Source organism: Periplaneta americana, chromosome 12 (assembly GCF_040183065.1).
Source record: "Periplaneta americana isolate PAMFEO1 chromosome 12, P.americana_PAMFEO1_priV1, whole genome shotgun sequence".
Classification (NCBI taxonomy): domain Eukaryota; kingdom Metazoa; phylum Arthropoda; class Insecta; order Blattodea; family Blattidae; genus Periplaneta; species Periplaneta americana.
Window position 1 is genome coordinate 51,448,818 of NC_091128.1, and position 20,216 is coordinate 51,469,033.

At 34.6% G+C, this 20,216-nt stretch overlaps 1 protein-coding gene across 1 annotated transcript in view; it reads left to right on the plus strand.

The window, feature by feature from the left end:
- Window positions 1–1,265: 1,265 nt before the first annotated feature.
- LOC138710421 (zinc finger Ran-binding domain-containing protein 2) overlaps window positions 1,266–20,216 on the plus strand; it is a 43,822-nt gene continuing 24,871 nt past the window's right edge. The window contains exons 1-2 of the mRNA XM_069841307.1: window positions 1,266–1,682; window positions 17,596–17,648. Of these exons, the coding sequence (XP_069697408.1) occupies window positions 1,615–1,682; window positions 17,596–17,648 (121 nt within the window). The 5' untranslated portion in view covers window positions 1,266–1,614. The remainder of the gene's footprint in view (window positions 1,683–17,595; window positions 17,649–20,216) is intronic.

Sequence of the window (20,216 nt, forward strand, 5' to 3'; positions counted from 1 at the left end):
GTATAGCACACAGCGGACAAACATTAGCTATCATTTTAAGAACTACTCTCCATTCACTGCTAGTTAGGCGATCAGTTTGTCGGTTCCATTTATTGGCGGGAGTGAACTACTTATAGAGGATGACGCCTTTCCCTTTCTGATTTAAAGAACACCGAGATTGAAATACCCGCTCCCTGAGCTCTTGTCTCAATTTTTTTAAGTCCAACTTTATTTAAACAAACTCAATTTCTGTTTCCTCCGTCTGTAAATATTGATAGGTAACATGCACATTATGTCTCGGGAGTTGAACTAGATGGTGAACAAGATTCGAAGTAAGAACCGCATAGGACGCATTTCCAGTCCGCTGGTATATTTGTCACGGCCTTAATCATCACCATAACATATAAAGAGCTATCTTTCCAGCAGTGTTAGAACGCGTAGATCTCTAGCTGTATGCGCGGGCATGTCTGTCTGGCAGAAAAACTGGCGATTTTTTTTTTACTGTATGAATAGCTTTACTGTGATAATAAGCTACTTAAATTGTGTAATGTGAAAATGGAGAATGACCGGAATGATGCAGGAAATGTAAGAGCCCAGAGAAAAATCCCTCAGGAACATTGGCTTTGTCCACCATAAATACTACTCCGCCACCATTCCTTACTAGTTACTTGCCAACAGAGACCAAAAATAAAATGTTTGCATATAATGTGAACTGAAAAGCATTCTGAGCAAGCATTGGTTATAAACAACTAAATAAAGCATTATTGCGTCACTATATTTGAATTCTCCCAATCTAGGCTCATACAAGAAATGGCTATGACTATTTAGATTTACAATAATATGTTCTTTGGGTGCCATGTTATTTTCCACCAGCCATTTTATTTATTTTAATGTAATGATCTTTTATTAAATTTGCTGTATGAATTCGTGTGGTATTGCAACTATATTTTTAATTTTAATGACATCCCATATTTATTTTCTCATTTGCCGAGTTACCATCCGCTTATCCTCCATATTGATGCAGTACAAACTGTTCGATTACATTTCGTAGTTTGAAGATGGTTATAGGATCCAGTAGATCTGTAGTTATATCAGAGACAAAACGTTCAACATTACGTGTGAAAATAGTGATGATGTACATGTTTCTATGAAAATTTTTTTTTCATGATATAAGGTACGTAAGTGCTGCTTTCTTACGGTTAAATTTGTCATTTCATTTTGATTTATTATCTTTGCTATTGTGATTGGAGAAAAATTCTAAAATTCGTATTATAATTATTGAATTTTTACATTTTCTGTTTGGAAATGACGTATATTTATGAAAGAAGAACGAAAGAAATAAATAAAATATGTTTATTGAATTTTTGTAAAGTGACATTTTAATCAAAACTGGTTGTATGGTTTTAACCGAAGGCCAATAATCTTTGTATTGAAGTTGAAAGTGTGTTTCGTTACAAATTAACGTGCTTTGTTTTAAGAAATTCGATAAAAGTGTTTAAATAACTCAGGATGTATATTGTATTGTTGTTCATGTGTATGTAGTGTCGTATTTATTAGACACCTTCAGAGTTTATAAGTGTTTTTTTTTTTTTTTGTTGAGTGCACAGTTGCAGACTTTTGCAAGAATAGACCACGATGGAGACCGCTTCAGGCAGTAGTCGCTTTCGAATGAGTGAAGGCGATTGGATTTGTAGTGATCCACAGTATGATATTTGTTCACTTAAATTACATATAAATATGTTGTTCCATTCATCTACTTCAGTTGGACAATACCTAACCTTTGCTTTCTTCGGTTCATTTAGAAATAACGATCTTTTTTTTTTTTTTTTTATTTGCTACTGTGTCATTCATCGCAAATTAAGTGGTAGGCCCTACTATTTTGTTTGTATCTACTTTTGGCAAAGTTATGTAAGAAATAAAATAATTTTCTTGAAGACGTTTAGCAAATAATAGGTGAGACCTAGGTGACAATGTCTATTAATTAGCTCCCTAATGCAGTGACATTATTTGAAGAGGTATCGTAACGAAGATTCAGCACTCGTTCAGTACAATCTTGGCATCAAATCATTAGTATCGAAATGAAAATAATAGCTCTAAATAAAAAAAAGATTTCGGCTAGGCATGCTGTAGCCTTTTAAACATAGGACTACTATGTGCTGCTAAAAATAATGAAATGCCCACAGTGTTCTCTGTTGCTAACAATAAGAACAAAACAATAACTACAGAAATCTGAATCACAAAAACATCAGAACATCACAACTATATGCTCTAACCACCTATATTTATAGCAGCTCTGCTTGCACTACACACTGAAACGAATTTTCACTCTCGAGCACGGCTTTTAACCAGGACTTACACTAAAACTCAATATCTGTTACTGCTATCAATCCCCAACAGTCATTCACTAATTATGTGCATTCGACACCTCATAGGGAAAATTTTCAGTATACGGATACCTCACTGGCAACAATTATCTTAAAATACTAAAAAGAGCAGATTTGTCTGTGTTTGCCTTTTCAGTGCCAATAATTTATTCTGTGTGCTCACAAACTGATCTCCTAATTTAAGTCATATGCTAGATAAATGGTATTTTTTATCTACTGATAAACGTGGAATGGAATTTTATCAATATTTCTGTTTAAGCCTTTAGGTTATTTGATCCTGTTTGGTGTAGGAATAGTAAGTGTACTATTACGGCTGCTATTACAATAAATGGTAAAAGAAAATGGAATGCAAAGAATCGATTTTGTCTTTTAGCTACAGAAGAAGGTTAAACCTATCTGAAGTCAGATTGATACTCATGCCGAGGATGCTAAAGATGTACATTTTCGCGCCATCTCCCCTCTCTCTTCACGCATCTGGTCCAATCAGTTTACGTATTGTTAAGAAGCGACATCTGTTCTCTATTAAACTGTAAATAAATCATTAACGTAGCACTTATAATGTCAGTGCAAAGTGCTATGCAGCAGAATATCGTTTAAATTAAGAAAATGTGCATATTTGTGAATATGCTTAGCCTAGAGTCTAACGGTTCCCAAACTTTTTCAGCCACGGAGCCCTTTTTGAAGCAAAAGTTTCTCGTGGAGCCCCAAGAAATGTTTACTTTTTAGTTTTATCTGTCTACTTTCTATGAAGCATATTTCACATGATACATAAATGGAAGTATGAATATGTAACGGAAACAATAGTAAAAAAATACTGGATATAATTTATTTAAATCTACACATCTACATAATGATATTAACAAGTAGTTAAGATATTATTTTAAAAAATGTTACAATGTTAGATCTACACCCGAAGTTAATGTGAAGAATGTGCCTGTTTCTTGCAACAGAGTTTGTCAATGTCCGGTGTCATAGAAGTCAGTTGAAGTATATAGTCTTCAGTGTCCAAACAAGTTCGATATTTTGTTTTTATAGCCGTGTACGTCGAAAAGGTCGTTTCACTGAGGTAAACAGTACCAAAAGGCAGTGAGAAAAATTTAGCTTTTGTACTTAATATCAAAAGATCCTCCCCTAACTTAGCCCAAAATTTGGGAAATGGTTTGCTTTTAAATTATGCCTGACAGTGGCTGTTCGAAACCATGTCTATAAGGACCTCATATCTGAAGCAGTGAGGGCTGCTGGTTTTGACATCACTGGAATGGATCTACAATCCACTCATATATCTTTAGACTCGAATCCTGAGTGTCCCTTGGAAAGTATGAATTGATATTTGAAGCAAATTGTCAAGGTGTTCTTTCATTATTGCTATGAATGAGACATTCATTGTTATGTTATTTTCTTCTATAAAGTTTGAAGTCAAAGAGAAAGTAAGATCCTTATTGTCGACGTTTTCTATGTAGAATGCTATCTTTTTCTTCAGTGCGACAATTTTCTCATCAGCATCGAATATAGTCTTCTATTTACCTTGTGTGTTTGTGCTGAATTCATTTTTGAAAAAGTCTACCAAGTAACATAATTTGTACAACCATTCCTGATCATTCAAATAATCTGCTAGCAAACTGTTCAGGTAATTCAAAAGTGGATAAACTTCCGTTCGAAGTTCATGTAATCGGGACAACGCTTTACCGCGTGACAACCATGTAATATTACTAACAATGACTTGTGTATGCTAGCCATATCTTCACACAGGATTTTAAGTAGTCTACACTGCGAAGGTCGTGCCTTAACGAAGTTGATAATTTTGATGGCGTTGTCTAGTACCTGCTTTAATAAGCTGGCATTTTTTCATTGCGAGGGCATGTTGGTACAGTACACAGTGACTACTTGTTCAGTTTTTAAAACTTTCTTGATGCTTGTAACAGCGCCAGAAACAGGACCTACCATGGCCTTTTTGCCATCTGTGCACACGTCAATGCAATTATCCCACGGTATCGAGTTTTCAATGAAGAAGAAAAAATTTCATACTGCTTGTAGAGGATGGCAATGGCTGCAGAACAAAATATTTCATGAAAGAACCTGAAAATTAATACCGCACAAACATCATTAACATAGCTAATCCGGCAAAAGCCGTGGATTTGTCAAGTTGTAATGAAAATTTCGTTTAACTGATACGGAAAATCATGATATTTTTTACGTCTTTTCATATATTCTGGATTCCATTATGCACAGTGTTATTTGATAAGGGCACACTGGAAATCAAGTTTGCAGTTTTCTCTTCTACTATGCACTTCAATACCTTCACTAATAGTGGTTTCATAAGAGTTTCAGCAAGAGCCTGGTCATGACTACTAACCAAGTACGACGTTTTCAGTGTTTTGTCGTTGTTTGTTTTTACACGAGGTAAAATTTTGTCTGAACTGCATTGAGTTCGTCACTTTTTCTTTCGAAGTAGTCTGCAGTTTTATTTGTGAATTTTTTAATTGAGAAATGCCGTCTACGTTTGGCAGGGAACATGGAACTATTGGGAAAAACTTTGTTACATATCACACACTGTGGACGTTCATCAGCAAACTCAGTGAATCCCATGTCCAATTATAAATCACAATATTTTCGTTTGTTACTTTCAATACCTCTACACTAGGCATCGTAGACTCAAAGACAGGATCATGTTCAACATATTCGCACTATCTTCTTTGAAAGTAAGGTTATAGCTGTTGTTATCTCCCTTTGACTGAGCACTGGTTGATGGCTAATGACTCTTAGGTCTTAGGGAGTCCGTCTTAAGCCACAGTTTCGGTTCAACGAAAGTTTAGCTAACACATCTGCTATCAAATTAACATGCAGGTATACAGTATATATATATATATATATATATATATATATATATATTTTTTTTTTTTGAGGTAATGTAACAGTCAATAGATTGTAGATTATAGATTCCACGTACCACGAATAACAAACGCTGCCTGCCCAGTATATAAAAAATAAAATACATTTCAAGAATCGTTGAGTACTTGGCAAGCAAGAAAGATCGAGATAGTTCCAGTGACGTGTAGATCTAATATTAATGCTTCCATGTAGCAAGAAGAACGCAAACTACTTCCTCAGAAAGTATTTTTCGCTTGATGGAAGTAGTTTCTGTTTTCCCCGCTAGAGACTAGATGGAATTAGCAATTTTTGTCATCTTAATAATTTCCGCGGACGGAGCCCCTGAGAATCATAGCACACTTTGGGAACCGCTGCGGAGAAATTAAAAGAGTACACCTACTTACATACAGAGAGTTCCTATGAAGACTGGTCCCACTCCAATCTCTATGTAACAAACTTTATTGTCTGGTGGCAAGCAGTCATATGCCAGCATATAGACAGGTCTGTGTACGCTTTCCTATGCAGACCAGGCCTACTCCACCCCTTAGTGCTTAGCTTCGTCAGGTCTGGCTCTTCACACTACTTCATGTCGCCAAAAAATTGTAATCTTGTATAAAGTCTCGACTTGTTCCACATATTAAAGTTTCAATGCTAATGTTAGATCTATGGAATACAAGAAATGAAATTAAAATAAAATAAAAAAATAACAGAAAATTAGGGTTCATCACCAGTCTTCTTAGGAACACTTTGTATATAGCTTATAGGACATTAATTTATTTTTAAAAGAAAATTGGGCATATTTGTTCTCAGCACATACCTACACCTAGCACTGGGCTTTGTGAATAACATTGGAATTTTGTGCTCTCTAATGTGGGTTATTTTGAAAATCAACTTTCTGTGAATATGAAACCCACCTTCATCTGAAAAAAATAATCGAATGTAACTCTGTTTCATCAGCATTAATATTGAAAATGCAGCTAACAATTTTAGCTAGCTCTCATATCGTATAGTAAGACAGTAAAAAATTTAGGGGTATAGCCTATTTAGATTCAAATTTAAATTTTCAAAGTCAGGTGACCTACATATGTAAGAAAACTTTTTCCATAATTCATTCTTTCAGACACTTAACCAACGTTTTACCTCTCAGCCTTAAAAAGAACCTGATCCAAACTTTAGTGATGCCCCACTTCGATTATTGCGATTCTGTATTCACGAATCTAAATACTGATCTTGCCCACAGACTACAGTGTGTTCACAATATCTGCTTTCGTTTCGTTTGTAACATTAGAAAATTCGATCACGTAACACCATCACTAGAATTGTTGTCTTGGAATCCACTTAAAGAAAGAAGATTCTTCAACTCCCTCTTATTACTATTTAAAATCATCCACACCTCCACACCCTCTTACCTAGCATCTCGTTTTGTTTACCTTTCAGTACCTCGTACCCAGAACATGTACCTTCTCTCTATTCCTCTGCAGAGAACATCCTTCTACTCATCATCTTTCAGCATATCGATTTCATGCCTCTGGAATTCTCTCCCTGACCATGTCAGAGACTGTCGGACAATATCAAAATTCAAATTTAAATTTAAAAATCACATTCTAGTTCATGGAATTGCTTGTTGAACATCTGTCAGGTTGCGCAACTTCGGCTTAACCCTTGACATATAGTAAATATTGTAACTGTGCTGTTGTAAAATTGACAATTAATATGTAATGTATTTATTATTATTATTATTATTATTATTATTATTATTATCAGTTATCACTCTCATCATTGCTATCTCTGTTTTTCTTTCTTTTTTCTTGTATTAGCTCGATGAGAGCTCTATAGTGTACCTTTGACTCTGTTGACCCTCTATAGGGCTTTAATTTAATATATATTATTTTCATCATTGTTTGTATTTTTTTTTTATATATTTATATGTGCTATCTGGTAGGATGGAAGAGAAGGCCTTATGGCCTTAATCCTGTCAGAGTAAATAAATAAATATCGCAATGAAAACAGTTCGTTCACCACTGTTTAATTTCGATGTGTAATTTCAGATCAGAGATCTTTAATTTTTTTTTCCCTTAAGGTCCAGATTGATGATGATATCACAATTAAAAGGGCCTTAGGGGTCCAAACATTTCGTTGAGTAAGAAGGTGCTGGTCTTAAATAAGCTGATTGGTTACATCATATAAAGAAGGATATATATATATATATATATATATATATATATATATATATATATATATATAGGCTATAATACTTAGATGTAGAATAATTATAGAAAAAAGTAAGTAAGCTATGGCGTGAATTAGCATTTTACTTTCATAATTTTTTGGATTTTAACCAATGAAATGTGTGCACACACATACACACACACACACACACACACACACACCACACAGAAACAAAATATTTTTAGGTCAGTGACATTTTAAATTCGATGGCAATATGCACGTTTAAAATATAAAATTCACCTACCCAACTTCATCAGTGAGAGAAGTGACATGTCTTGCTTTATGAAATCTTTTCTAAGTCAGGAATATACGAAGTTCCAGCAATGGTTAAGCAGTTCCGCAAGTGTTCATTAGTTATTCTGGATCTGAAACTATTCTTCACAAAATTCATGTAGGAAAACATACTTTCGCATATAATTTATATGTTGACGACCCAAATATTGACACTACATATTTTGAAAATTTGTGCAATTTAAGGTATGAGAGCCAAGACTTTCACTGAAATAATTCACAATGTAACACTGATGTTTATACATTTGCGGAGCAAATATTGTTTTAGGATTTAGGAGACGTACCATAAGTCGTACATTACTCTCTAAAATATTATTTTTTACTATTTTTAACTACTTCCAGTATTTTGTAATTATTTTCTTTTCTTTTACCCTTGACATTGTATAAACCTGAAATGAAAGACCGGAGAGTCCATTATTGTTGAGAGAAATTTCCTTTCAATTGTAAAAGGAAAATATTTGACATTTTGAATAAGAAGGGAGGAGTTTGTTCCCAGTCTTTTAATAATAATAACTTATGGCCTATATACTCGTCTTCAAGACAGTCTGAAGCTACTGTAGCTGTGATAACAAGTCTCCAGTCATTTCCCCATAGGACAATAGTATCTTCTTAGTAAGCCTATGATTTTGAGTAGGGTAGTAAATTATTTTTGACACAGATATGTGCCACTTTTAAATGTCGACTTTTGTAAAATGTTATGTTTTATTTAATGACGCTCGCAACTGCCAAGGTTATATCAGCGTCGCCAATGTGCCAGAATTTTGTTCTGCAGGAGTTATTTTACATGCCAGTAAATCTACTGACATGAGCCTGTCACATTTAAGCACACTTAAATGCCATCGACCTGGGCCAGGATCGAACCCTCAACCTCGGGCACACAAGGCCAGCGCTATACCAACTGTGCCACCCAGGCCGACTCGACTTTTGTATGCAGGGAAATAATCTTCTTTTTCTTTCTGATTGCATTTTCAGTGACTTCACCATTCTGCAACTACACAAACTGGTTCGTCCATCTGCGGTAGGGAATAGGGTTAAATAATATTAGAAGTAACTTTAAATATATGAATAGTTCTACCTATTTGCATACTTTCTGAAAAATTTAATATTGCATACAGGGTGAAAACTGAAAATGAAACACAGTTATTCTGAGAAAGCCTCTTTCATGGTTGTCGATTAGACTAAAAATCACCGAGGAAGGGTAAGGGCATTCAGAAATCTAGATTTACCAAACTAGATTTACCTGACTTTGGAAAAATTTAATGATCTAATGAGCTAGCTTCATTACATTCATCCAGTGTACTTATCCTTCTACCAGACTTTGAATGGGGATGGAAATGCTATAGATTATGGCTTGTTAACAGTTGGTGCAGAACAGGAAAATGAGTAGCTGACATGACAATCATATAAATGTTGAGCTTCAATTTTGTTCAACTAAAACCAATTTGCGCTTTGCTTTCGTAGCCCATGAAATTTCACTATTTATTTATTTTGCTTAGTTGGAGAAGAGATGACTAAACCACATTGCACATTAGGTGCTAATAGTGTGCTAATTTTTCTTGAGGGCCAAAGAAGGCCAAACATTACAAAAGAATTTTTCCTAAGAACAATAACATTCCATTTTGGCATTACTAACTCTCATATTCTTAATAATAATACTAAGTATTTTGTTTGTATTACAATAAAAATATATTCAATCAGTCTCCATTTTTTTTTTTTTTTTAGATCTTTCTCCACTTTAACTTTCATTTGTGCAAATCTAGATAAATGTAGGTTACAGTCTATACAAAACTAGAAAGGTATTGACAGTTCTCTCTCGCACACGTGGAAAGGGAGCAAGTTGTGAAGTTGTTCGGTAGTGCAGTGCGGTTCTTTGAGCCGCCTGTCCCCCGTATCGGAACTAAGCAGCTGACACAAAATCGTTAACTCATAAATTTGTATCATACGGTAATACCTTACGACCATTGATTTTTTTACACTTGAAACCTAAATTCTTTAAGACAGTGTGCATGGAAGAAACATTGCCGTGAAAAAGATCCGCATCTCGAAGCAGCTTTCTTAACGTAGGATGCCCCTCCCGTCAGTAATACCTCCTGCCGCCGGATTGCATTTTCCTGAAAGGAATCTAAATTTGTCACCCATTTTTCCATTATCCTTTTCTTTCCCGGGGTTTCAAGTCGGGAAGGTCCATTCTCTTGCTCATTCAATTTAAATTTTTCCTTTCCTATTTTAACGATGGTGTGTACTATTTACCACCTGTTGTAGAGGAATAAGAGGCCGGCCATTTTACTTTCTTTCTTGAAATAGTCCCACACATTACAAATCATTTCTCTCGCCTGACTTGTAGAGGAGCACCTTCTCCGTTACTTCTAGACCTCTTGCTGTCCCTTGTAGCGCTCCTTTCTCCCTTTGAGCCCATGGTTCGTTTTTGCCGCTAACTGCAGGAATGATGCCTTGCGACATTGTATAAGTGAAACATATGGACACTATAAATCGCGTTACAAATACACTCACAACTAAATTATATTTAAAACTAAACTCAAACTAATTCTACCTTCATCAACAAGAAAATATCTACGAAAATAATAGCCACGACAGAACAGCAATACTTGCTGTAACACAGTAACAAAGATTCAACACTTCCGAACAAAGCACGTGCTCGCTGCGAAATAGTCGGCAACGTCGGCCTGTTGTCATGGTCTCTGATTGGCTAGATTTGACCAGTTGCCATGGTGACGCTTAGAAGCTGCTGAACTGTCAATACCTTTCTAGTTTTGTATAGACTGTAGTCACCTTTGGCGCTGAGCCCTTCAATTAAGAATCATAGATGTTTGAATTAGTAAAAGTAATATTCTGCTAACAGTTTTACTTTATTGCTTATAATGCAGTGTCTTATTTTTAAATGGCTTGTTTAAAAGTTACATACTGGTACTTCAATTTTCAATTATTGTGTAATAAAAGCCTATCCTTTACAATATCCATCGAAACATTATAAATGAAATTCCTGATAATCTAAAAGTTACAAATATTGGTTCCTTACTAGGTTACCTAAATGCAATATAATACCAATACAGTTGTAATATTTTTATTATTTTTATGATACACGTTCTTAATATTTCAACATACAGTCAACTCCAGACATAGTGAACCTCTGCGAACTTGCATATTTCATTCACTATATCCGAAGTGTCTCTCCCCTAACCTTAAATGACAGAAATGAATGAAATTGTGAACAAGGAAATAAAATATTTCATTTTTGGTGAATGAATTACACTGTATACTGTTACTCACAGTTGATTTACTTAAACTATGCTGTCAACCCACGTCCACTTGCGAAAGACCACATTAAATGCAACTTATGATATTCGCTTTATCTTCCAAAGAAAACACTTTACGCTTCGACATTTTTATACAGTACATTCACTGTTGGAACACTGGAGCAGGTAGACATGACAAACGCTGTTATGGTGTGACTGCGTACTCAGGCTTGGAATTTCCCAGGTCACTTAATGGAAACTGGGAGGGGGTTGATGGAGTTTGAAAGCCATCGGAATCTTACCTTCATTTATGCTCTGGACATAATGTCTGTCTCCTTTTAATAAAAGAAGGCAATTTCATTTTCCGTTGTTTCTATGCTATCCGTCACAACGGAAATGTTTCTGAGAACAAAAGGCAACCCTTTGACGACGGAGGAATAGAAATAACAGTAGAGTAGAGTGCCTGAGAACAAAATGTCAATCTTTCGACAGTGGAGTGAGGCAAGGTCGTCACACGTTGCCTAGATTTAGAGTACAGCTCATTATCTGCGAATCACTAATCCTATCCTTTGACTAAAGGAGTAAGAAACTTAGAATGTTGCTTTCAACACATTCATTTAAATTTTATACAAAAAGGTCTGACTTCAAATAAGAATTTGTCAGGATACAAGGTTCATTATAAACGGAAATATTAATGTACTTTTTAATGTATGCGGGTCGGGACCAATGATTTAGGTTCACTGTAGCCGAATGTTCACTATATCCAGAGTTGACTGTGTATCTTATTGATATTTAAATTAAATTTAGGAATATACAGTAATTTTAGTTTCTGTATTAACATGGAACGTTTAAGTGGACATCTATTCAGGAAAAATGTTTGTTGCCATTTCTATAATACTCCATCCGCCTCTTGCTACTTAGTTGAATGTAACCTGCAACATATCGTTGTTCCTTAGTGGCAACGGGATGCAACCCACAGCGTATCATTATTGGAAAAATAAATTAATTTTAGATTTCATCGTATGTCTAATTATATTACAGTCAAGATATTACTAGTGGCTTGAGCAGCCACATTTCAAGCAGAATTCCTTGCCTTCCCTTTTAATTCAAAGATTGTTGTTCTCCGCCAAGATACTTAAAATATGTAAAATCAAATTTATATAATTAAATTCTGTATTTTAATTTTAACACTATTGTCCCCTTCTAAAGTACCTAGTATAATAAAATCAAATTTGGATAATTACAGGCTATTTAGATACATAAGTTTTCAATATCTTAATTCTAACATTACTGTACTCTTCTGATGTGCCTATTTTAATATTTTAAAACATATTTTACGTGCCTAAATGTGATTTTTTTAGAATTTAAATATCCAGGTCTACTCATAACAATGAGTAAAATCGTTTAAATAACTTTGGCGCTATGGGCAGACAGATTCACTAAAACCACTTATTCATATTTAGTGATTATGTATTAAGCCTATTAATAATATTATTATTATCATCATCATCATCATCATCATCTTCATTTACTAGTAATGTTGTAGTTTATAGTTGTAATTTTAGCGTACAGTATATGTAACTACTAATAACATCATAGTGACTTAAATTTTGAAATGCTACACAGTATTGCGCTGCGAAAAATAGCACATCCAGTTGTCAGTACAGCAAAGAAACGTTAAAAACAACCTGGAAGCAAATGACTGGTTACATATCCTTAGAAATAAAAAGCATAAATGTAGGCACTCACTGGAAAAAATTCGTTTGCTGCGTTCGGATTTTTATTTATTTATTTATTTTTTTTTTTTTTCATTATTTTAAATGGAGCATCACACACTTGGACCATATCGCCTCTGTCCGCATGACAGGATTCTGTCCAGAATTCTGGCCAGAGAATTCTAAACGGACTGTATGGTCCAAGATCGAAATAATGTTATGTCATGGCAAATATAGCCTATCGATTGCAAGGCCTCCAATCACAGTAATATTGAAGGTATAATGAAATGGATGATGAGAAGCTTATTTTATTAAGTACAACAGTATGAAGAGCTTTATAATTTATAAAATTATAATTATACCAGTATAATATGGAGAAAGAATGTATGGGATGAGATTGGGAAAATGCTAAATTAACCAGGCATGTCCTTCATAATTTATTTAAGTTACAGACCTATTCATTTTATTTCCAGATTCAGCTCAGAACACTGCAATGAAATAATGCGCTCTAGCAGTAAATTAAAACACTATTTGATGATCAATTCGGAAATGCGGACAAATGAGCGATACTATAATAAAAATCCGAATGCAACAAATGATTTTTTTTTTTCGGTGAGCACCTATCTTTATGCTTCTGTTTCTCTCTTTTTTCCCCAGCAACCCATTGTGACAAGCAGGTATATTTGGAAGCTAGAAACATCTCACATCACTCATGTGTTCAAATCATCCTGACTCAAAATGCGAGGATAACAAAATATAGGAACAAATGAATAATAATTACCTTATCTGTATAGAAATAAAAAAAAAAAACTTTCCTCTAAAAATTGAAGGGAAAGCAATGCTTCCACCACATCCATGGCCCTACGCCCATGATAATGAGTCACTAGGCAGGACTAAAGAGGCAGCTGAATTCCGACATGTCTATTCTTACTACACCTAGAAAGATCCTTCATTAAAAAATCTAACTTAAAACCTCGTCATTTCTCCATGTTCAAACTTTGTGCACTTACAGTCAACATGTATGAGATCAATAACATATTTTAAAAAATAAATAGAAATGATGTTGTGAATTAAAAAAAAAAAAACAAATTTTGGAAAAAGATAAAAAAAAATATTTTATGCCGAATTGAGTTGTGTGATATATCAAATTAAAGCCCATAAAAAGAGCTGTAGCCGAGGCCTGTAGTGTGTCTGGTTCCAGAGTTATGACTTTTTTTTTTTTTTTTTTTTTTTTTTTGTACAGAGTTCATTAAGAATTTCGCCATTTTAGCAGTTTTCGAAAATCTAAGACTGGTATATAAAAGTGAAAGTATGTGTGTATGTTTTCTATATAAATCTACATGCTTTGACTGATGTTTGCCAAATTTTGCATATCTAGCCTTCACAACCAGGAGAAAAACACATAGGCTACATTAAAATTGGACAAATGGACATTAAAATTATAAAGAATAATGAATTCAATGAAACATGGGTTTTTAATTTCATTAAAATAGCTTCTTCTATAGTCAATTGTTATATTTAACATCGACTTTCATGGGGCCGTGAAAATAAATAACACAAAAAAACTAAATAACATTGCTGATACTTTAAGAAAGGCAAAATCTAGAAAATCCATTCAATGAGTAGCTATTACACAACCCAGGACCATATTGTTATGAGTTTCTCGATACAGTTACAAATACAGAACCCCAATTATCTGTCACCCTATTAACCGATTGGTGGATTATCCATCTGTCTTTCTCTCACTTTTTTCTGCAGAAATATATAAAGTACATTGTATTAGCACGTTATTTTTTCTAGAGAATGTTTGAGTGAACTTGTGATCCACTGTGTAGTGTGTTAAATACAAGGCCATAGAGGAAATAATCAAAGTGTAAGTATTATTCACTAAATTTACGAACAATTTTTATGGTATGGATTATCCGATTTTTTCGATTAACCATTCAGCCCACCCCCTTCATTACCACGGATAATAAAGGTTCTGTAGTAAGCAGACTGTGTTTTATCCAACTGAATTCTTGAATTCTTTCAAACCACAAGGAATGCCACCACTGATTTGTTTTGAGGAAATTACTTCTCAACCATTTTGATGTGAATAAAAAAGAATAAGGATTTAATGTACACTTCAAATAAGCCCTTTCTTTCAATATTCATAACATTAATGTCACAGGTTCATTAATAGATCCATGAGAAACTACATCAAGAACTATTGCTAGATGGCATGAAAAATATACCGAAACTTCCTAAAGAAGTACAGGATGGAATCGTGACGTCAACCATTTAAACAAGCAGTGTATAATGATATGTTTGCAAAATATGTTCCCTAGCTGCTAAAAATAAAGTGGTGAATAATGGGTACTTAATTTAACGGGAGAATTAAACAGTTTTAACTTTAATAGAGGGTGATGAAACTATATCTTTGTTAAATCTTCTGTTAAATTCATTTTAACAGTTAATTAGACTTTAACGGTTATTGATGCAACTGGCCTTCACAACGAGGTAAAAAACATAGGGTACATTAAAATATGAACAAACCACTCATTTCCTTGGTTTCATCCTCAGTCACTAGAAAGCAGTAATATTTTGTTCTGGGATACAACTGATAGAGTTTTTTTTTTAGGGGGGAGGTTCTGTGATTCGAAAAAAAAGGGAAAGTGTATTTCACCGTGATACCCTGCTAAGGGAAGGAGGAAAATCTGAAGTCTCCTAATCAAAGTGCAGTTTGATATCCTGGGGTTTTTTAGGAGTGTATAATACAATAAATTATGAGATTGATTTGTGTGTTGTCTGTTTTTCTCCTGGGTGGGTGGATAGAAAAGTAGACTTTCGAGGGCTTGAAATCTGATGTTTCTCCCACACATGTACCAATTTGCAAGTCATTCCAATAGATGGTGGAGCTGTAGTGAACTGTTAAATTGGTGTATATTGCAGACTTGCTTTACAGCAGCGAGCAGTAATTGAATTTTTGGTTTCGTAAAAACGAAAATGTTTATGTGCAGTGTATTGTAGTCGTGTAGTTGATAGGAACACTGTTGGGAGGTGAGCTCAGAGAGTTTGTGTGTCAGGAAGTGCAGAAATCGAGCTCAGAGATCTGCCCTGGCACTATAACTGAATTGCACTGTTGTGCCACAGGCTAGTATATACAGTCACGAAGCTCAATACTTATTAAATATGCATACATAGACAGTTGAAATATGTATCCATAGATAGTTGCTAGCTACCAGGATCGCTACTATCACCTCATCACAGACTCTTTCCCTAGCAGGCGATAAAATGTATTGTACTTTCGATATCGTGTTCTTTTGAAAAAATTAACACCTTCCTTCCACTATTGAAATACGAAATGCATAAGGTTCATATATTATTTTATAAACTCACCTTCCTGGATCTTTCGGAAGAAGTATAACTCTGACCTCTTTTTCTTAGAATTTATAATACAACAAACATCTCCTTGTCCCATATTATTATTCAAATTATTGTATTTTAGCCATTTACAGTTATTACAACCGATAACAAACATTTCACAGTTTACACAACTTTTCATAACAATGCGAAATACGGCACAGTCAATGCCTTTTCGATCTGGACCGCCGTAATGTATGTTCGAGTTTTCTATTTCAGTATATGGTGCTCAATGAAATATTATATTATAACTTTATTGCGTATCATTGCTAAGTTTTATTTAGTGTAATGTGTCCATAAGTTTCGTGTACTTCTTGCTGCACAATATGTTGCAGAAATAATTATAAAACTGTGTTATTTTAATGTGAAGAGAATTTTACATGTTAACATAATCTGTTCGCATCAACATTTTAAGTTAAGAATTGAAGCTATTTTGAGGTTTAATAAAAAAGAATTTACATTGTGATTTTAATTTAGCATGTTTACCTTCCTTAATTGTAGACAGAAAATTTACTATACCACTCCTATGAAATTAGTGTGTTCGTCTCTTAGGTTGTAGGTAAATGTAGCAATTCAGTCTCAATTGTAGTATTAAAATACAGACAAATTGAATGTGAGGGCTATCATACATAACATTATGTTTAATTATAGTGTATACTTGCGAATATAGGAATATAAGTTAAATATTGTAAACATAACCTATAATTTTCATACGACATAATATACTGGTACATATGTAATGGCAGGGCATTGGAGACCACTAAAATTAGACAGAAAGGGGCAACTGGTACAGTAAACATAACCTATAATTTCAGCATATCTAAATATCCGTGCAGTGCAACTGAAAATTATTGAATTGTGCATAAATGAATGTACAAGAATTTCGCAATATTTAATCGAAATAAAGGCAGGTATTACACATACGAACAACGTAATTTTCACACCAAAAATAATGTTACACCTTAACTCGCAAGTGAATTATGTCTGAAATGTCTCATAATCATTGTTTTAAATTTTATTAATGCAATTACACTACATTTGAAACAAATATATGTTACTCTTTATGCGTTTCAACTAATTTATATGGTTGAAAAGCCGCCTTTTGTGATCGTGTTAAGGGAGTCACATGGTCTGTCTTACGGCCTGTATTAGATCACGATGGCAGTGGCACAGTGTATTGTTCCTAGTACTCACAGCGCCCCAAGCGGCTAGCAACTATCGCGAGAAATGCAAAAAATCATTCCAAGCTTCACAACTGTATATATTAGACTGTGGTTGTACTATCTTGTCGATTTTTTGTGAAATAGTCATACTTGACTCTTATTCTGATGAGAGCTTACTGCCATTACTAATGACAAATTTACTTGGAGTGTGGATAGCATTTGAGCAGTATATTATTTTAAATATGTAAAATACACAGTATTTTAATCTGTAGTATTTGGTAAAGGTCAGTTGCTTTTTTTATGTTTACAGGTGTGGCAATGTCAACTTTGCACGCAGAGATACCTGCAACAGGTGTGATAAAGGTGAGTTAAATAAAGTGTAACTGACAAGCAGAGATAACAGGAGTCCGATATCTTAATGAAACCTGTACGGAGTTGTAGAGTTTGAAGAGTAGACTCAAAAATGTCTAGGTTATAACCTTAAACTGCATCATCATGTTCCTTGGTTAGCTGTCAGTTAGTTGTACCTCTTTTCCAGGAGGTGAGATGGCTGAATGGATAATGATGTAAACTAGTATGCTCGAGGACCTCGGTTCGAATCTTTATTTCCTATTTTTTTTTTTACTTCCTCAGTAAAGAAATTGATTTCGAGTTTTTCAAGGAAATATACATTTTAAAAATCATTGACACCTAAAAGATGGCTTGTAGCATTCCCTGTACAGCGATTTCTCCTAAACTATTCTACTGATTTTCTTCTAATTCAGTATCTCTTGAGTTAATTCAACGTGGAGTTTAATTACTATTGTTATGTAATAAGTCATAAGTGGGTCTTTACTTGGAATAAAAAACACATTGGCTATTGTCAAAATTAGCTCCAATGATTTTCTCTTCAGTATTGCTCCTTACATAAAATGAAGTGATAAATGAAATTCAGTTGTCGGTAAATCCCCCAAAAATTTTCGTGCCAGGGTGGTTGGAATTGACTGAGCAAAAATGATGGAATGTGAAAAGGAATATTATAGGAAGTAAATTGGAGGTAGGGAGTGATAGGTACAACCAACATATACAGTAGAACCCCGGTTATCCATCACCCTATTAACCGATTGGTGGATTATCTGACTGTCTTTCTCGCCCTTTTTTTCCTACAGAAATATATGGAGTATGCTACTGTACATTATATTAGCAAGTTATTTTGTTCTAGAGAGAGCTATTACAAGACTTTACCCTTACACAGTAGGTCTACTGTTCGAGTTGTCGTACTGTATAACTTCTATATAAAATGTCTTCCACGAGTATCAAAAGAAATTGTGTTGTGCTAAATATCATCATCATCATCATCATCATCATCGACGCTACAGCCCAATTTGAGCCTCGGCCTCCCTTAGAACTCTCTTCCATGCATCTCTGTCCCTGGCAACCAACCACCATCCTTTAATTCCCACTTTCTTTAAATCCTCCAACACTCCATCTATCCATCGCAGTCTTGGTCATCCTACACTCCTTTTTCCTTCAAATTTATTCCCCATAACTTTCTTGGGTGTCTCATGATCTGCCATCCTTTGCACATGTCCTGCCCATCATAATCTTGATATTTTAATAACTGTAACCACATCAGGGGGCTTATATAGTTGGTAAAGTTCAAAGTTGTATCTTATTCGCCATTCTCCATTATCACATATTGGGCCATATATCTTCCTTAAAATTTTTGTTTCAAAGGATCTCAATCTTGACATATTAGTCTTTGAAAGGGTCCACGTTTCACTGCCATATGTTAATACAGGTTTTACCAGAACATTATAAATATTGCATGTTGTTTCCCTTGTAAGGAGTCTTGACTTAAAGTGCCTCAATAATCCAAAATATGCTTTATTAGCACTTTGAATTCTTCTATCAATTTCTTCGCTAATATCATTAGTGTCATTGATTAGTGAGCCCAGGTTGTGCTAAGTATAAAAAAAAAGTGCAAATAACTATGTGGTTTTGGGGAACAAGAAACTGTGGCTCATCTCAGAATACGAGACTGGAGTCACAACCGTGTGCAATTTAATAAAAAATCAAGGATGACATATATGAAGTAATGTAAATCTACAATACGAGACCTCCATATTTCTATCTTTCCACAGATAGCCATTACAAGAAATTTCCTTGTCCCTTAAAATTTCGTTGTTAACAATCACACTTATATCAGTGAACTTCTGATCCACTACCCAGCGTATTCAATACAAAGCCATAGAAGAAATTACGAAAGAGTAAGCATTATTAACTAAATTTACGAAAATCTTTTATGGTACAGATTATCCGATTTTTTCGATTAACCGTTCAGTTCACCCCCTTCATTACCATGGATAATAGGGGTTCTACTTTACTCAGATTTTGCGAAAAGTTGTCGGTAGTGAAATGGGTCAAGTATGATTACCACGAGTTATGCTGTGCAGGCTTTATAACTGCCTCCCTCCATCTGGATGCAGGCTGCTGCGTGATGGACGACAACTTTCTGAACAGAATGTAGTTGTTCCTTACTCACCATTGCTATGGCCCCTTAAAATCTTGTGATGATTGTGTCAGGACTATCAACAAGTTCTCGGTACACAAACTCTTTCAGTTATCCTCACAGGAAGAAATTGAACAGATTTAAATTCAGAGATCTTGCTAGCCAGTGCACTGGTCTGCCTCTGCCGATCAATCTGTGGGGAAACATTGTGTCCAGTTGCGTCCTAGTTGCTAGACTGTAGTGAGCAGGTGCTCTGTGATGAGGTTTCTCTGAATAGCGAGGGAAGCATCTTCTAAGAATTCGAAGACTATGTCCCAAAGGAACACTGCATTCAGAGCACCAGTAAGGGTCAACCTTCAAACTAGAAAATCACCGTAATCTACTAGCATATGTAGTAATGGGGGAAAAATGGTTAGGTTTCACCCTTAGGGTACTAAGTA